The 20,775-nt window shown below is 38.8% G+C and overlaps 1 protein-coding gene across 1 annotated transcript; it reads left to right on the top strand.

Moving 5' to 3' along the window:
- The first annotated feature begins 263 nt into the window (after window positions 1-263).
- LOC132777833 (astacin-like metalloendopeptidase) lies at window positions 264-20,225 on the top strand. The gene is given in 12 exon segments (XM_067467257.1): window positions 264-503; window positions 630-654; window positions 2,521-2,661; window positions 3,749-3,866; window positions 4,244-4,422; window positions 5,531-5,612; window positions 8,287-8,414; window positions 8,865-8,980; window positions 13,315-13,540; window positions 14,082-14,200; window positions 16,038-16,265; window positions 20,076-20,225. Coding segments are annotated over 12 exon segments (1,587 nt in total). The 5' UTR covers window positions 264-428.
- Window positions 20,226-20,775: the final 550 nt, after the last annotated feature.

The following is a 20,775-nucleotide window of genomic DNA, read 5'->3' as shown; positions in this document are numbered from 1 at the left end:
GAAACAGAGGAAAAGGGATGATTGCTTTTGCCTCCTAAGAAAAGAGTTCAGAAAAAAGTACTGTACACACATATGCATGCTGAGTTCCTGGTATTCAAGAAGATTTTTTCCCCAGTTCTCAATTATTTATACTTATTTACAATTTACAAAGTTCATTTCCAGTTACCCACGATTACTCATATTGCAACATGTGGTGGGTTTCTAATGATAAAAGCAGCACAAAATGATACTTAGTCAGTTCTGCTGGGAATTCACACAGCTTGTTTGTCTCTGTGAAAATACATCTTTCTATCTAGCTGTTATACACTGATTAAAGCCAGCAGTTTTTTAAGTATTTTTTAAACACCATTCAAGTAGCAAACATGCTGGCTAGGGTTGACTAAGCAGACCTTTTGAGAACTTACAAGACCCTGTGAAGAAATTCGGAGATGAATCTTCTAAGCCTGTCAGCCACCTTATTATTGGTGTTATTTCAGAGATACACACTAGGGAAACCTCTCCAGGTATGCCCTTGGCCCAGCTGAAGATGCTGTCAAGACATTTCTCTTGAGGAACTCACTTTTTTCCTCTATTATAATTGTACATTGTTTATTCATATCACACGCTAAAAGATCTTTACTCTTTTGCAGGGAATCCAAGCAAGCAATGACTCAGGTAAGCATTTTGATAAGTATTTTATTAGTTGTAAGGTACCCACTGTGCTCAAGTACAAAACTGTATTCCCCAAATAATAGGTTTCTTCTGCTTTGTACTGTTGTTGCTAAGAGGATAAAAGACAGTCCTATGGATTATTGCTGCAAAAGTAATGCACCAGACATTACCCGAGCACAAGCTTTGTTGATATCAGTGGGTATCACTGTAGTGGGCATTGTAGTGTGGACACATTCTTGCCCAGCTCATGTTTATTGCAATGGAATTCATGGAGGAAAAAAGTCCAAAAGGTTTGCTCTGCATGCCTTTAAAACACCAATTCTAAATTTGCTGATCTGAGGGTGCATCTACATTGCAGAGTTAATTCAATGTGACACCACTTTAAATGCCATGACTCAATGCTATGGAATCCTGGGATTTGTTGTTTGATGTGACACTGATATTATTTGGCAGAGAAGGCTGAAGACTTTGTCAGACTACAACTTCCATGATTCCATAGTATGTCAGATAAAGTATGCATTACGTCTACAGTGTAGATGCACCTTTATTGAAAGATTGTGTTATTCTGCTGGTTGATGTACTCAAGATTACTTTCTGTGAAGTTTTCATCACTATTAAATGTAAACTGCCCTGATGAAGTTATCTATCATGATGAGAAGGGAAAAGTTATTTAAGAATTATAACATTTATATGGTTAGGTCATATGTAAATCACAATGCGACAGGATTCCGTGTCTTTGTTTTTTTTAATCTCTCTCAAAAACTCCTGCATATAACGCTTGACTTGCAAATATTGAAAAATTGAAACTGAATTGCAGTCCTATTTTGTTGTAATTGATGATAGACTTCTCCAGAAGAGGAGTCAATTACAGTGTAGTCCTAAAGCACACAATTCACTGGGACTTACTTTTGACTCAATGTGCATAGATTATACTGTGAAGCTAGCAAATCATTTATACACAAAGAAGAGAAATGATTTAATTAATTATTTCATTAATTAAAATATTTACATCCTGCTCTTTATTCAAAGATTTCAGGGGAGTACAATAAAACAATTTTAGAAATAAATACAATAATTTTAGCAGATTAATATATATATCAAATAGCTTCTCAATAAAAAAGATAATTTCAGATTATATTATACAATAATGTTTTAACTGGCTTTAAATTATCTTTTTAAAACTTGTCTGTTTTTAAAGATGTGCATCCTGAGTCAAATTAGTTGGACCAGAAAGCTTGAATAACAAGTCAGATTTATAGTTGGTACTGAAATGATTCCAATATCAGTAGCCAGTGGGCTTCCAGGAGAAGAAAATTTCGCAATCAAGAAAGGAAAAGGCCCTCCCTTATGTCTTCCTACAATGAATTTTCTCTAGTGATGAGAAATGGAGGAGGGCCCCACCAATAGATCTCAATTTTTGGACAGCATATATTGTAGATAAAGACCCATGCCCTCAAGTAGTAAGGTCCCAAGCCACATAGGTCTTTGAACATTATTGCCCACATCTTGAATTCAGAGCAGATATAAATGGGTTAACATACTGATAAACTTTTGGGACCACATCTTCTAGCATAATCCGCCTGGAGGAATTCTGGGCACTTGGGTTCAAATAAAGTGGTGGTAGAGGCTCCTTCTTTGAAGTCTTTTAAACAGAGGCTGGATGGCCATCTGTCAGGGGTTGTTTGAATGTAATTTTCCTGCTTCTTGGTGCAGGCATGGACTAGATGGCACAAAAAGTTTCTTCCAACTCTGTGATTCTATGATTCTAAGGAGTGTTTTCATTGACTGTTAAGGAAAAAAACAGATTTCAAATCTCGTTAATTTTTTAATATTAGTATTAACTCTCCCTCTACCACTTAAACATTGCAGGAGAAAGTGATTTGCATCAAGATGATGTTGTCTATAGAAGAAGAGTCCAGCGCAGTGCCATGAGCTGCAGTGGGAGGTGCTATTGGCCCAAAGCACCAGATGGTTTGGTCAACGTTCCAGTCAGCATCTCTTTGGAGTTTTGTATGTCACTCCTACGCTTTACCATTAAAAGTTTCCGGGAAGCTCTGGAGCTTTCTCCAGATTCTCCTGGAGTGGGGTAAAATGTAGTTAACAGCTTTACTCCATATCTAGATGTCACCTGGATACCTAGGAGTGAATTTAGGTCAAATATGCAGTTTGTGGCCCATGTAGACAAGCATTTAGGCATATTTTCAAAGAAAGATTTAAAGTAGCAAGGAAGCATACATTTCTTGCAAGCACCAAGCGCCACCGTCATGTATAATTTGGCTAAATAATAGCCACTAGGCTGGTTTATTTTTTGTAGATTTTATTGTATTAACTTAATGTTTTAAACTATTTATAATTATTGGTTTTGGTATGCATTTTATTGTGTTTATTTGTAGGCATCAAATATGTGCTGGCTGGAAGCTGCCCTGAGTCCCTCCTAGGGGGTTGAGAAGGGCGGGGTACAAATATATGAAATAAATAAATAAATAAAATACTGTGTTGTAGAATCCAACTATTTCAGAGATCCCCAGACTCTTTCTGGCACTCATTTGACTTGTTTACTATTTTATATAGAGGACAGCATTTAACCATGCCATAATGTATAATGAGACTTAAGAATCCATGGATTTTCGTATTCATGGGGGTCCTGGAACCAAAGCCCAGTAAAGACCAAAGACTCGTACTTTGCTGGCATGTAATGACAGAGTTGCTATAATTTGCATGGTGGCTAATCTTTAGGAAGCTAAAAGTTTATTGCATTTTTGCTCTCTAAAATTTACCCATCATTACCATTCTAAAAATTACTAAAACTTAATGCTGTTATTTTTATTTACTAAAAATTACACATCACACATTTTACCCACTCTAGTAACCAGTGCTTCCATCAGTCACCTAGAAAAACAAGTTGTTGGATGCCATATTTTATACAATCCCCTATGGAGGAATAAAGGAGGGTATTAACCAATCAATCAATCAATCAATCAAAATACAGTACTTCTCTTAAGGGTCACCCCCATGATACAGGGGGATTTCTTCATATTGATGCAATGTAGGACATTTTCATATATTACTTTCTCTCTATTATAACATTTATCTTTAGCTATAGAAGAGAGGCTTGTAATACTAGAAGCCATGCAAGAATTTGTTGTGCTGACATGCATCCGGTTTATCAATTACACAACAGAACATGACTACATAAATATTATCCCTGGAAATACGTAAGTGTCACCTTCCCTGATTTTTGGAAGTACTGTGGAAGCTCAGAAATATTATCCTTCTGTCTTTCTCAGGTCCCACAAACGAGATGCTTCAAAATGTTTGAAATCCTGATCCAGTTAGAATGGATCTCTGCTGTTGTTTTTGACAAGGCAGCCAATTTGGGGTATCTTTTGAAAATGTACTTATTTCCTGAAATTGTGGGGATTTTTAAATATTAATTTTAAACAAAAAAAGATATCAGTAATGGATCCTATCAAATAAACTGAACTGGCTTTTAAAAGTTAAACTTGTGTTACAATTTTATTTTGATCATTTCTAAGGAGTATATCACATATCATCATGCAGTGACACTACTTTTTGCTTTTCTGTATTTTAGGTGTTGGTCTTACTTTGGAAAAATTGGAGGCAGACAACGTTTGGGCTTGGCAAAACACGGCTGCATGTACAAAGGATTAATCCAGCATGAACTCAACCATGCACTGGGTTTCCTACATGAACACGCTCGAAGTGACCGAGATGAGTATGTTAAAATCAACTTGGAGTATGTTATAGCAGGTGTGCTAACTGATTTGGAAGTGACATTATTAAATCTTTATTCATCTATCTTTTTATTCATTTATTTCCATCCTTTGCATTTTACCTGACAAAGCATTCTGGGTTGTAAATCCATTAAAACAATATTAAAATAAATGGTTGAAAAGCAGTAATCATAAATTCATTGTTCCAAAGAAAGAAAATGACAAAACATTTATAATGTTTTTGAAGGTAGGATAACTTCAGTGCTGCCATTTGCAAGACTGGTGGATGCAACATGGCATTCCAGAGGTTTATAGGTTATGTTTCTAGAATACTACAACCACACTTGCTAGGATATTTCTGGGAGCTGCAAACCAAGAAAAGAAAAGAAGTCATGCTACTTGGAATATTTTGAGTTTTAGCCTCAAAAGTAGATTTTCCAAATTCTGAATGATGTCTAACCAATTTCAGGTCTTTATCAAGTATATACTTGTTAAGTGAAAAATAGCAAAGTAATACAGTAGAACCTCGCTTATCCAACCTTCGTTCATCCAATGCTCTGTATTATCCAACACAGTCTGCCTCTCGCCCAGATCCACAGTTTCAATACATTGATATGTTTTGGTACTAAATTTGTAAATACAGTAATTACTACATAACGTTACCATGTATTGAACCACTTTTTCTGTTAATATGTTGCAAATCATGATTTTTGGTGCTAAATTTGTAAAATCTTAACATAATTTGACGTTTAATAGGCTTTTCCTTAATCCCTCCTTATTACCCTTAATCCCTCCTTATTTTCGCTTATCCAACATTCTGCTGACCCATTTATGTTGGATAAGCAAGATTCTACTGTAATGGCAAAGAAGCATTTTTTACCATTTCTTCATTGCTTTGATATGTGATTCAGTGATATTTACCACATGTATCACGGCCTCCTTCAATTTGAACTTCTAGATGATATCACAGAATCTTTGGAGGCTCACAACTTTTTATTATCAGCTGTGAATTAGAAGCTATGGTATCTTGGATTTTTTTAAAGCAAAAAATTAAGAGTAATAGTAGGATTTATATTTTAAAAATTCTCACCCTATCTCCATATATGTTTGCTGGTATGTAGTTTATTTTTTCTTATATCTTACAGGAGAAAGAGGGAATTTTGAGAAAGTCAACTCTACTAATCTGTATCTTCCTTATGATTATGATTCAGTGATGCACTATGGCGCGTAAGTTATCTTGGGGGCAACTCTTCTTATAATAGAAAAATATTCCTAAGATTAAAAAAGATGTCCATCTTTAAAAATTTCGACCCATGAGAAGAGATTATTCATTAGAACTGTTGATTATGCTTAAAAAGGTAGAAGACAGTATGAAAAATGAAAGGCCATATCATAGATAGATAGATTCAATCAAGGATCCACAGCCTTGAGTTTACTGGACTTGACCAAGACTATTGGTAACTGAGTGACTTGGAAGCACTCAGATATAGCATTGCCATAATTCTAACTTGGCCTGATGGTATTTAACAACAATAACAGATGTGCAAATCCTTGAGCCCTCTTGAATCTTCTTGAAAAGTTGAATCTTCTTGAAAGAGATAACTGTGTGTAAGAAAATTTCACAGCTAGGTGCTGTACATTTAACCATACCACCTACTTCTCTTTTGAGTCTTAGGATCCTTTTACACCACACAATAATAGAACAGTAATTCCACTTTAGCTGTCATAGCTTCCTTTGGCACCCTGAAGAAATTTGAGGAATGGATACTCCACCACAGAAATCAGAAGAATTGCAAGACCAAGAACAAACCATGAAAGTAAACACACAGATTCACCCAGAGAAAAAGTGTTCTTGCCATACATCAAGGGAACCACTGTCTGCATCGGGAAGCTGATGAGGAAACACAGCCTACAAGTTATCTACAGACCCACTTAGAAGATCCAACAAATGGTACGTTTTACAAAGGACAAGAGGGATCCTCTCACTTCAGCAGGAATCTACTATATAACATGCAGCTGTGGGCAAGTCTACACAGCATTGCCCAAGCACGAATCAAGGAACATGAAAGGCACTGCAGACTACTTCAATCAGAGAAGTCAGCCATAGCAGAGCACCTGATGAACCAACCTGGACACAGCATATTATTTGAGAACACAGAAATGCTGAACCACTCTAACAACTACCATGTCAGATTACACATAGAAGCCATTGAAATCCATGAGCATGTGGACAATTTCAACAGAAAGGGAAAAACCAAGAAAATGAACAAAATCTGGCTATCAGTATTTTAAAAACTCTAAAATCATAACAGTAAAAAAAGAACAACACTCAAAAACAGGGGAATTCCAGACAATAAACCATCAGGATTCCCCCAGACAGTAAGAAGCCACACCTTGAAACTGCTAGACCATTAAATGCTAATCAAGGTGATAAATTGAAACATTCACACCTATCTCCAACGGACAAGAGTTCTTTCTCCCACCCTGGGCATTCTAAAAATACATAAACTCAATTTTCCTTGTTTCCAACAGACCTCACAACCTCTGAGGATGCCTGCCATAGATGCAGGTGAAATGTCAGGAGAAAATGCTTCTGGAACATGGCCATACAGCCCAGAAAACACACAACAACCCACAAATTTGAGGAAGCTGAGAATTCTGAATTTCCCACTCTAATAGCAAAACCCTCAGAAGATTCCTCAGAAGAACCGTGGCAGTTGAAAATGAATATTGTAATTTTACAGTGTGAAAAGGTTCATGGAAGAGTGTTGATGCGATGAAGAAGATAACTGATTAATTTAAAATGCTAATCCTGCACATATTTTCCTGAAAGAAAACCACATTCATCTCAATAGCCTTTGCTCTTCAGTAAATGTACTGAATTTACAACATTTTGTGGTGATTATGTGGAGAGAAGACTCCATTATCTATTTTGGATTCCTCCAGAGTTCCAGAGTTCTAAAGTGTCCTGTTGCATCTACATTTGGGGATGTTAGAAGTGATGATGTGTCACTTTTGATCACCTTTTCAGCCATTGTTGGATGGGGTTGCCTATTTTGGGGTGGAGTGCCCTCAAAAAACCATTCTACAGCTTCACAGGGGATTTTCTTCAGCATATATAATATATATTCACCTAGAAAAACTGGGAGAAATAGCAGGTCCTTTGGGAGCACAAAAGGGGTCCCAGGTGCTACACTAAAACTCCAAAGGGCCACAGGCAGCCATTGGATTCCAAATTTCCTCCTCTAACTTAATATAATGTGTCTACTAAGCACTTCAAAGAGTAGTAACTCAAAGTGATTTGGACACATGCTTACCATGCCTGTATCATACTTTCCAATATGCACAGAAAAATTTACACTTAGAGTGCATACATTCCAGCCTTGCAACCTACCATTTCTGGTATAATGCCTAAAGTAGAATAGTATTCTGCTTAGTTGCTTATCTACATGTCTAAATCAAACTGGTAGTCCCAAGCAGAATACACTATTCAGCAATTGATTCAGTGTGATTTATATGTTGTACTCAGATCCAATGTATATGCAAATAAATAGGCATTGTACCATGTATACAGAAATAGCTCTATGTTAAAGAAACTCTTATTCAGCTGAAGACTAGCAATAACAATTAGCAATTGCAAAAACCGAGATATTCTTTTTACATCAGCATTTCTGGTCTTGATGCAAATAGGCACATGTCTTTTTACTTGTACATTTTTGTTGCTAAACACAGATCATTCGTTTATATACAATGTGCTTTCTGGGGGATTTTTCTTGCTGCATTTTCAAAGTAATTAATTGTTTTGCAGAATAATTGCCATGCAAATATTGTTTGAAGTATTTTTCTATACTAGAATTAACAAATGAGATTTAATGAGCACACCTGTTCTTGTTTTCTCCAGATATGATTTTTCTAATAGTGCTGGGAAACCAACTATTGTCCCCATACCTAACAAATCAGTACCAATTGGTCAGAGAGTTGGACTGAGCAATCTTGATGTGAAAAAAATCAACAAGCTCTATAGTTGCAGTAAGTAAGTGAAATACTTCATGATTCATTTTTTATCTGGTACGGCAGATTTTTTTAAATATTTGGAATCACCAGCTATTGTTATCAAATCTATTGAACCATCTGATTTACCACACTTAACCTGGTTCTTTTCCGCAAAAGAGCAATTTTGAATCTGCCTATCCACATTGTGTTGATTATAATATTATCACAATACCTTCAGAGATGCTAATGCCCATGATAATATCCCCAAAGCATAGAAAAGTTAATCTAATATACTATAGCTCCCAGAAATGTATCCCTGAGAAATTATTCTAACTTGCGTAACCAATGCATATACTATTAAGTTCACTTGATTTCTATTAACAATGCTCTATCTTCCATGAACTTTGATACAACACAGGAGATTATGCACAGTTTTCCTGTTGCACATCTAATGTTCCACATCATTGTTTTGTTTTGTTTGTATAGATTCCCGTAGCACTGTACTCCATAACCCAAGTGGCATTTTATCCTCTGAGAATTACCCACATCCATACCCTAAGAATGTCACATGTCTGTGGCTGATAAGAACTGCACATGAAAAAGTAAGAGTCTTGAATTGATGTGCCAGGAATATACAACTCAGATAACATACAATCTACCCATAGGGCAATGGGGAAAGCTTTTGTTGTGGGTAAATTTGGGGGGGGGGTGGCATTTAGATAATGGTCAAAATATTCTAAAGGATATTCCATCTGATTTTGCAAGCTATGCAGGGTCATCACAACTTAGTACTTAGATGGAAAACTGCCAATAAATATCAGGAGCTGTAGACTTTATTTTAGAGGAAAGACTGTCAAAGCCAGCTCTAAATATTTCTTGGTTAAGTAAAAAAAAATCCTATGGGGTTTCCATAAATTGAACTTGAAGCCACACACAGAGAGACACACATATTTTATGAAACTGTGATTCTCTCTCTTTTATCATCTATCTATATTGCTCTTCTATCTATCATCTATCTATGTTACTCTGGACATTAATTAATTCTATCTATCTAATAATCTATAAATGCTATATTGTGTCCTGGAATATTAACAATCAACAAAAAAGAGCTAACTGTTACTCTAAGATAAAACGCCTTATTTAAAAATCTTTGAAAAACATTTTACTATCAGCTTGTGACATATGGAATTTTTATTTACCATCTAAAGCAAAAACTTTGCTCATAACTCCTTTGCTCACTTGTAACACATATAATTTTACTATGGGTAAGAGCATAGTAAACAGTTATTCTAGTTATATTGCTCCCTTTTGTGACACGGAACAAGCCATCTTTCATATTTGCAGAGAATCTTGCACTGTCACCTACGCCGACTAATCTATGTGCAGGCAGTCTTCAGATCAGACTCCTGTCATTTGCTCTATGAAGACAACATGGAAGTGGCAGCTAGTGCTAAACATTGCACTCATATTGCAGAAAAGACTGCTGTATAGAGACAATCACTAATCTTAAAGGAATTGCATTGATTGTCAAGAAACTTTTGGTCTGAACTTCAGGTGATGATGTTCAAAACCATAAAGAGCTCAGGATGTGGATACCCGAGGAGCATGTTTCCTTATATGCTCCTACCCAAGGACTGAGGACTGCTAGAAAGACTCTGTTGCCATCTGTAGAGTAATGCACTTTGGGAGGATAAAGGGAGGATGTTCACTGTTATGGCATGCCATTTGTGGAAAACAGTCCTCTTGGGAGGCCTATTTTGCCATCAAGCTAAAACCTAGTTGAACTGTAACTCTGCAGACCAGGGTTTGGATGCTCACTCAGCCATGGAAACTCACTAAGTGACCTTGGGCAAGTCACATTTGATTAGCCTCAGAGGAAGGTGATGGCAAACCTCTTCTGAACAAATTTTGCTTACAAAAACCAAATGATACATTCACCATAATTAGAAACACAGCAACAGCAACAATTGTTTTAAACCATTTAAATTGATTTTATTTGTGTATTACCCTGAGAAAGGAGGAAATTTTTGAGTCATTGCAAGTTGGACACACAAAATATATTTGAGGGTGTGCACAGGGTTTAATAAGCCTTTCCTAAAGTCTAAATCTAACAGTACATATAATTGGGACTGCTGTGTGTGGGTAGAAGTCTTTGAATTTATTTGCCAGCATTAATTTCCACTGTAAAATACACAGTTCAACCCCCACCCCCTTAGAGCTGAATGCCTCTGTTTTGAATTGTGTGATACATTAGCTCATGCTGACAAGAATATTGAAAGAGAACTGCGCTTCACACACGATGTGCAAGGAACTATACTAATTGCATTTATTGTTCATTTTGATGTATTGTCATGAATAGCATATTGCCTTTTTGCCACTTAATTTAATAATTTAACTAGCTATTGTTATGAGTCATAAAAACAAACAAATTTAGTTTCACATTGCAGGTTTGTTTGTGACTGGGCATTAATGTTTTAGAAAGCAACAGATAATAAAAATACATTTAACTGCATTTTAACAACTTTGCACATTTTTACCTAGAAGTTTATATGTGCTTTTAACTATATTCATTTCAGTTTTATAAACTGCAGTCAGTAGAATATGAAACCAAGATGTAATAATAGAATGCAAAGAAGATCACTCTTTGTGGCCAACTCAGAGCAGAGTATGTTGAAAAGAAAGGACTTTATCACACAAGGCAGGCAAATTGTTATTGCACCTGGAGCATCGCCTTTGGAAACAGTCCCTTTCATGCAATGCTGGTCTGCTTCTTCCTTGTAATTATCTTTTCCTGCACTAATGAAAGGTAAAAAAAGACCCCAGAATGTCCCCATCACTTCTTTCTGTGCTGACATGACATCAAGGAAAGTGATGTGATGTGAGGGATTGGGATCACCCCCCCCCCTCCCCCGTGTTGCTCAGAAATTAAAATAATAGTTTACAAAATGGAACAGTGGTAGTGCAGGAAAGTGATTGCAGAACTATGAGTCACCAAATCATGTGATTGAGCAAATGAAGAGACTTGTAATGTTGAAGGTGCTCAACTCAGTTTGTATCTGCATGATTGCAGGGGAACAGCAGATTTGTGCGATAAAGTCTGAAATCTCCTTTTTATAGAATTATGTATCCATACATGTAGATGTGTTAATAATTACTGTATTTTCCGGCATATAAGACGACTGGGCATATAAGATGACCTCCAACTTTTCCAGTTAAAATATAGAGTTTGGGATATACTCACTGTATAAGATTACTCCTCTTCCAACGCACACCAAATAAAAGTTTTTAAATCATCAGATTTGATTTCAATATGGAAATTTTCCTATTACTGTACCTCCGTCTCTGCCTCTCAGATCTTGCATGTGCGCACCTGCACCGCTTCACTGCAGTCTTCAGGAGTGAGATCTGAGAGGCAGAGGAGGAGATACGGTAATAGGATACAAGAGCGGGCCAGACAGGTAAAAGAGGTGTGTTTTTCTGGGCCCAGAGTCACTCTATCTCTTTTTTTCATACCCCCGGCACCCTGGACACCTACAACTTGCTCTGCCCTTCACTTACACCTTCCTGGTGAGGCGCCCCTTCACCTCACCATCAGGACGCATTAAGTCCATGAATCCTGATGAATGGATTTTCTTCTACAGTACTTGTACACAGTCGCCCTTCCCCAAGGACTGAGGACTGCTTTCATACAGTCGCTGCATACGGCAGGGATGCCGCCACTGCCATTTTTGCGCTCCCCCCACAACATGCGGAAACCACAGATTCTCCAATCCGGATTGGAAGTTTCAGCACCCGCTCTATAAGATGACTCCCGGCGTATAAGACTACTCCCACATATAAGACACTCCCATGTATAAGACTACTCCCAGCGTATAAGATGACTCCCGCGAATAAGACAACACCTGACATTTGAGAAGATTTTCTTGGGTTAAAAAGTAGTCTTATATGCCAGAAAATACAGTAACCCATAACTATTGCTTGAAAAAGTTATCCTTGAATTGCAGTCTGACAGGCATCCAGCTGACATACTTGACAGTCACTAAAGTTGTTGTACACAAAGTTTTTTCTATGTTCTACATTGTTGTTGGAAATTCATTGTTCTTATTACAACTAATATCATTATTTCTTCATATAGTATCAGCAGTACACAGTACACCAGAAGTATAGAAATAACCACCATGTGGCAAGAGAGTCTCTGTTACATTCCTATATATGCAATTGGTTGTCCCATATATGTGTATGTCTCTTGCCTGTTGACTCATGGTGACACCATAATTTTTCTAGGATTTTGTTAGGCAAGGAATACACATCTATGGCTTTAATCAATTTGAGCATTTCTGTGTCCCAAGTGCATGATTCTGGTGTCTTTGTATGGAAGAATGATATTCAAGCCATATGCCAAGTACTATATCTACATGTTACAACTAGAATACTCTCCAACATTTCTGAGATCAAAGTTGGGGTGTATGCCTAAGCAATCCCAGAGGGTGGTCAAGATGGCCAATGTTATTAATGAGGGAGAAAACACAAGTTAGGAGAGGCTGCAGCAGTTTGCTTTTGTCTGGGTCTACTGTGAAGGGACAGATTATTTACTCTCCTCTCCTTTTCTTTCACTGAGCTAATTCAATGCAAACTACTTTTTCACTTTGAACTCAGTTTTCTAAAATGGAAATAACCTGAGAAAGAAAGGGGAAAGTAGGAGGAAAGAGAAACTGGGACATTTTAACAATAACTGAAGAAGTGGGAGAAACAAGGATTAATCACAATTGTCCTCACCAAATTGATACAATTGTAGTGAAAGCTTGCATTTTAGTAGTATTCCTGTGACAAAGGGAGCCTGTTCAAAGCCTTTTGGCTCAAGAGCATGTACTAATGAAAGATAAGAACCAAGGGTGGCTAAGTAAGTTGAAAAGGTCTTTTTTTATTCTCCTTTTAGGTCTATCTGAATTTTCATGTTTTTGATATCCAGCCATCTTCAAACTGCACCTGTGACTATGTCCGAATTTATGATGGGAACAATAGAAATGCTCATGTTCTCATTGATAGGTTTTGTGGAATAGGGCAACTGCCTGCAGTTATGGCTTCTGGAAGCACAATGCTTGTGGAATTTGTGAGTGATGGGGATACTACGTCAACAGGTTTCACAGCCTCCTACACCCATGGTATGAAGAGATCTTTGGTGGCACTGACATTATTTTTAAATTACTGTTATGTTTAAAGATTTGAAAGGATGTTACATTGAGGAGGGCGCAAGTGAGAAAAAATGGGGAAATGATATACCTTTGTATTTGTATCCTGCCCTTTCTCCAAGAGCTCAGAATAGCCATACAATGACACTGTAAAACAGGTTAATAGCAATTTTACAGCAGGTAAGGTTGGAACATGCAGTGAACTTGATAGCCGAGTGCAAGATTTGAACTTGATTTCTCAGCTCCATCCTGAACATTCTTAGAAGTTTAACACAATGACTTCAAATGACTACTATCTACAATTCTCTCCACACTTAGAAAACTATTAGATTCCAACTCTCAGATTCCTTCCGTTCTGAAGGAACTGTGAGAGTTGTAATCTCAAAAAGCTACACTTCTGGGCAGCCCCACTACAAAAGGCCAACCTCTGCAGGGCTTTCTTCATTTCCAGGTACTACTTATTTTTGAGATTTTTCTTCTATTCCTATGTAGCATTTCTTTCTTCTTGTCACAGTGAAATGTGGGGGAACTTTCACCGATGCTTCTGGAGCAATCACTTCTCCAGAATTCCCTAGAAGATACCCACCAAACCAAGCCTGCCTGTGGATTATTAGTGCTCCAGCAGGAAGAAGGGTAAGAGGTAATGTGTGGGGTAGGGAATAGAGGGATAAACGGTCCTCTGGATAGGATGCTAAAGAATCTTGTTGCACCTCTGACATTAGCTGGGAGAAAGAATTTGTGTCATAAGCTGAGCTCTAGTTGCTTTAGCAGATCCATAAAATGCAGCCCGCAGGGACAGTCTTTTTCATCAAGTTTTGTGTGAATGGTAATAGAAATAAACAAGGTTGGTTTATGCGTCTGCCCTCTAACTATTCTTTAGGATCTGATCATCACTGAAACAGAACTTGCGGCCCCATGTTTTATCATCTTGCCCATTCCATGTCTGTCCAGAGAAGTTTCATATCATATGATGAAACAGATATAGGATGGATTTACATTGTAGACTTAATGTAGTTTAACCCCACTTTAGCTGTCATGGCTCAATGCTATAAAACCATGGGAGTTGGAGTTGTATATGATCTTTAGCCTGTATAAATAGATGAGAGGAAGCAAGCTTGTTTTCTGCTTCCCTGGAGACCAGGACACGGAACAATGGCTTCAAACTACAAGAAAGAAGATTCCATCTGAACATTAGGAAGAATTTCCTGACTGTGAGAGCTGTTCAGCAGTGGAACTCTCTGCCCCGGAGTGGGTGGGGGCTCCTTCTTTGGAAGCTTTTAAACAGAGGATGGATGGCCATCTGTTGGGGGTGCTTTGAATGCAATTTTCCTGCTTCTTGGCAGGGGGTTGGACTGGATGGCCTATGAGGTCTCTTCCAACTCTATGATTCTATTCTATGATTCTAGAGTATCTCAGCTCCCAGTATTCCATAGCATTGAACCATGATCATTAAAGCCCTGTCGAACTGTGCAGATGCAGCATGAGTTTTTAAAAGCTTGTGTACAAAGGTCTTTCTCCCAGTTTGCTGAAAGCTGCTCCAAGATTACTTGGTATGCTAATAATATGGTTATGTCTTTGAATATTGGCTAGATATTCAAATTGATGTCGGTTCATAATTTCTCTTCAAAATTTCTAGAAACATCAAAGTATGCAGTATGTTTCAGGGAAAATGAATCCCATTATTCATAATTATTGCCTAGCCTGACCTCTCAAAATCTCTTTGAACACATCTGAAGTGAAATATATATGAATAAATAGGTCATTCACCAAGTATGGGTTTTGGACGAAATCCAAAATAAAACATCCAAGAGTTATCAGGCCTCATAGAAGCCCACCCTGATTTAAAAATGTATAAAATAACATGAGAGGGTACAAAACCAGTCAGTCAGTCAGGACCAGGAACAAGGAACAAAGCTGAAGGAATGAAATAGAGTGGAATACAGGGAGAGACCGCGTGTGTAGTGGTCTGAGTCTTAGCTTTGCCATGGAAATTCATTTGGTAAACATGGACAAGTCATACCAACAGCCCCTGAGGAAGGCAAAAGCAACCCCTCTCTGAACAAATCTTGCTAAGAAAACCTAATGATAGGTTCTTCTTAGGATCACCATAAGTTGGAAACAGCCTGAAGGCAACAGAAACGGAAAAGTCTAGAACAGAGCATAGTTGGCTGACTGGAATACTGCACAGAAGCAATCCACTCTGAAAACATTTTCTTTTATTCTCCATTTACAAAAAATCAATTTCGGCATGCATGGGTTTTGTGTTGTTGCATTACACCCATGACAGTGATTTTCCTTCAAAAACCTAGATGACATTTATGAGATCTTTCTCAACTTTGCAGTTCTGAGATAGCCAAATGTATACTAATATTAATGGTATTAATGCACACCATGATGCTGAATTTACATAATTATATTTCTTGAAAATCCTATTTACAGATAGACATGTCCCCCTTTATGATTTCCTTAGATATTCCTCACAGCAGCCTTCCTTGAAATGGAACATATCTTTGGGTGCAGATATGACAGACTTGTCCTTCGTGATGGTGGCCAACGTCATTCTCCACTTTTGGGCACTTTCTGTGGAAATATGAAGATCCCAAGTTTCATTTCTACTGGGAGTTTTCTGCGTGTAGAATTTTACTCTGACAATGTGTTTGAATTTTGTGGATTCAAATTGCACTACTCAATCAATTAAGTACTGTTGCCAACAGATGACTTTTTCTGTTAATAAAAACTTTTAAAAAAAAAATATTACAGTGTCATTATCTGGTGGGATTTCTGAGTCATTTTGTAAGAATTAGTAGGCATATGAGTAGTGAGTCAGCTAAACTGTCTACATTATTATAATGCAGACAGTTAGACAAGTGATGATATTCGGTCAAGTGAATCAGAAGAATTGAAATAAGATTCCTCTTGTAATAAGGATATCAAACAACATTAATAACACAGCCCAACCCAAAATAATCTTGGTGTCTTGTTTTTTAGGTCTGTTCCTGGGGTTATTTAGGGTTCTGTTTCAAAAAACTGCATTGAATAGACCACATCAGCTCTAGTTTCTAGATATGGTTATCATGATTTTTATAGGTAATCAGATGGCAACTGGTACATGGCATATGTTTGGTATCTCAAAAACCAAACTGAGATATTTGACCAGCTGATTTCTTTGAATCAGCTGGTCAAATATACCCAGAAATAAGGCTAACAGACACCAAAATGTGTGTTGGCCAGTGTAATATTGTTGTGCAAAGGGATCTTGTAATTCATTAAGTACAAGCTGTGCTAATAAAGCACTATAGGGGTGGGGAGCATGTGATAGGTATGTCTGGTATTCTCCCGTTTCTAAACATGCTATTAGATCATGGTGTGGCAAATCTAGACTACATCAACTTCAAGTTGATCAACATCAAGTATGTTGTGCCCCAAGCATGAGCCATTTTAATCCATGAGTATAGTTTTCATTGTCAGTGCAATGTAGTGGTTTGAGCTTTGGACTATGACTCTGGAGACTAGGTATAATTCCTTGCTCAGTCACTGAAATCCTTTAGGTGACCCTGGGCAAGGTACTCACTGCCAACTTTAGAGGAAGGCAAATACAACCCCTCTTTCAACAAATCTAGCCAAGAAAACCCCATGATAGGTTCACCTTAAGTCACCTGAAGACACACAAGAACAACATCAGCAGGAGCCCAAGTAACAAAACCGATCTCTGAAGGCAGTTTTGCCATCATGAATAATGTGCGGAAGAACTGTTTCCATTCTGAAGTGTCAGTGAGAAAAATAATTGAACCTCTAACACCACTTTGTCTTTGCCTCTTGCTTGTAATATGCTTTGTTTGTTTCTAAAGAAACAAAAAGGCTTCTTCCAGTAATATTATACACACATAGACATAACAGGCTTAGCAGTAAGCTGCATTGCCACATAACATGAAGGGGGAGCTGAAACAGGCAAGAATTCTGCTCTGTGCTGTAAGTGACTATTTTTCCAAGTCACTTGGAAGTAGGAACTTTCAGTTGAATACAAAGCTGGATGCAGAAATAAGTGTTAAACTTTCTTTAATTTGTAGTGCAATATTTATTTTATTTATTGTGCCAGAAGAGAACTGAGGGTACAGTTATCATATATTTAAAAACACAGAGTTAAAAACTTGGCACAGTTTTACATTGAGACTACAAATGTTCACAAAATAAAGCAATATTTGTGACTTGCCTTTTTGTTTTACACATCCAACCCTGTTCTATTGGCTCTATACATGGCAAATGCCCTGGTGCTGAATTTCAAGTCCAAAAGTCTTCTTCCACCTGGTGCTTCATATAGCATGGCCTATGGATAGGAGTGATGAGTATTGTGATGTAAAACATCTCGGGAGCACATAGTAGGGGAAGAAGAACCTAAATCAGTGGTTCTCAACCTGGGATCCCCAGATGTTTTTGACCTCCAACTCCCAGAAATCCTAACAGCTGGTAAACTGGCTGGGATTTCTGGGAGATGTAGGCCAAAAACATCTGGGGACCTCAGGTTGAGAACCACTGCCCTAAAGGATGCATTTTGTGCTGAATGCTTGTGGTCCAAATCAGACCATAAACGTTTATGGTTGATAGAGTTACAAGCTTGAAAGATGCAGGAAATGCTGTGGATGTCATATATCTTGATTTCAGTAAGGCCTTCAACAAAGTCCCGCATACCCATCTTGGAATCAAACTAGTCAAATGTGACCTAAGCAATGCTATTATTAAGTGGATCTGTAATTGGTTAAGTGACTGAATCCAAAAGGTGCTCACCAATGCTTCTTCATCCTGGAAATAAATGACTAGTGGAGTGCCACAGGGTTTGGTTCTGGGTCCAATACTGCTCAACATCTTTCTTAATGACTTGGGTGAAGGTTTAGAGGGCATGCTTATCAAATTTGCAGATGACATCAAATTAGGAGAGATAGCTAATACTCCAGAAGAGAGTATCAGAATTCAAAATGATCTTAACAGATTAGAGAACTGGGCCAAAAGTAACAAAATGAATTTCAATAAGGACAAATGTCACTATACTTAGTCAGAAAAATGAAATGCAAAGATACAGGATGGGTGATACCTGGCTCGACAACTGCCTATGTGAAAAAGATCTTGGAGTTTTCATGGACAAGTTGAACATTAGCCAACGATGTGATGTAGCAGCAGCTAAAAAAGCCAATGGGATTTTGGGCTGCATAAAAAGGGGTATAGTGTCTAGATTTAGGGAACTCATTGTGCCTCTCTATTCTACTTTGGTTAGACCTCACCTGGAATACTGTGTCCAATTTTGAGCACCAGAGTTTAAAAGAGATATTGACAAGCTGGAAGGTGTTCAGAGGAGGCAACTAAAAATGCTCGAAGGTCTGGAGACCATGCCCTATGAGGAACGTCTTAAAGAGCTGGGTATGTTTAGCCCACAGAAGAGAAGGTTGAGAATAGACATGATAGCCATGTATGTAGCCATGTGGAAGACTGTTATAAGAAAGAGGGAAGCAGGCTTGCTTTCTACTGCCCTGGAAACTAGGACTTGGAGCAATGGGTAAAAGATACAGGAAAGGAGATTCCACTTGAACATTAGAAAGAGCTTCCTGACTGTGAGAGTTGTTCAGCAATGGAACGTTCTGCCTTGGAATCTGGTGGAAGCTCCTTCCTTGGAAGCTTTTAAACAGAAGTTGGCCATCTGTTGGGGATGCTTTGGCTGTGCTTTTCCTGCATGGGATGACTAGTTGGCCCATATAGTCTCTTCCAACTCTATTATTCTATGATTCTGTGATACTGAACTTCCATATTTGGTTAAGCCTGAGATTGTGCAGATGGAACAGTTTTATTGGAATTGTCTCAACAAATGTTGAGACAATGTTCTCACAGGTCATAGAACATAAACGACAGAAGAACTACTTATCACCAGACAGGAGCTTTTCCCATTCTTCACCACATTGTTGGGTTTCTTAAGACTTGATATCATACTGTAAAAAGAAAAAGAAAGAAAGGAAACAACATGGTGTTTGGTCTGTGTTTTTGGGACTCTTTGCATAGAATGGTTTCCAAACAGCCCAATCTTTAAAGACTTACAGACAAAGTTGTATCTGACTCATCTTTCATTTTTAGCTACAACAATAAGCAAGTATCACAACAGCCAAGAGAATCTTGTGACACATGAAAGACCAACAATTTTTATTTGGCATAAACTTCAGCGGAATGTTCATCAGTAACAAGTAAACACTAGCTCTTTGGTGTGACTCACAAAGCTACACTGACAGATGTGTCTGTGTGGGAAAGAGAGCACAAAATATTTAATAGATTGCTAAACATCTCCAAATCTGGAAGATTAGGAGGAAGAGGGAAGAAAGGGAAGGGAGGCAGAACGCTGGGGCCTTTCCATCCAGGGCCCAAGTAGAGCATTCCCTCTGAGCCAGGACTGTGGCTGCCGGATTGCCGACCTCCCTGAGCTACGGCCCGAGAGGTGTATGTCGGCCCCAGCCTGTCCCCTCACATCACCAAGGGACCGACCTGTGTCTCCATCGCGAGCGCCATTGCCGTCTCCGGTTTGGACGCCATTGCGGCTAGAGGGCCTACCAAGCTCTATCACTGCCGCTGCCAAACTCCACCTCACAGACCTCACGGGCCAATGGAGAAGGGGGCTGTGACATAGCCGCTGCGACCATCACGGTCAGCCGCCTCGCTCCCACGCCGAGTAGGATAACAACTGGAGTGTGGACGGTCCCAGGCGAACTAGTGGAGGAGCAGGGCAAAGCGGGCCCTTCACCGCTGCGGCTGCCGTAAGACGCCTCCTCGTTGCCATCTCTTTGCGCCCTGGAAGGTAATTCGAACTGCAGCGGGAGGTCTCACCGCCGCGGCCGCTGGGAATCGTAGCCCTGCTGCAAACGCCGCCGCTCCCCCACCCCGCTGCGCTGATCTGGACGATACTCAAGTCGGCTAGGCCCAGGCTGGTGGGAAAAGCGGGCCACAGCAGCCTTAACATCGCTGCTGCCGCCGCTGCCGCTACCACCGAGGGCCCCGTGCTAGTGTGCCATCGCGCGCAGTTGCTGGGGACGAGGCTGGTCCCGGCCCGATTGAAGAGCAGACCTCGCCATCACCGGAGGAGAAGGCCCGCCATCGCCTTTACCACCTCGCAGACGAACTCCATCATAGCGTCCGGCCTGGGCCTCATTGCTGCCTGGGCCCCAGAACTGCTGCAGTTA

The sequence above is a fragment of the Anolis sagrei genome, chromosome 1 (assembly GCF_037176765.1).
Source record: "Anolis sagrei isolate rAnoSag1 chromosome 1, rAnoSag1.mat, whole genome shotgun sequence".
NCBI lineage: Eukaryota > Metazoa > Chordata > Lepidosauria > Squamata > Dactyloidae > Anolis > Anolis sagrei.
This window is presented reverse-complemented; position numbering and strand designations above follow the sequence as displayed.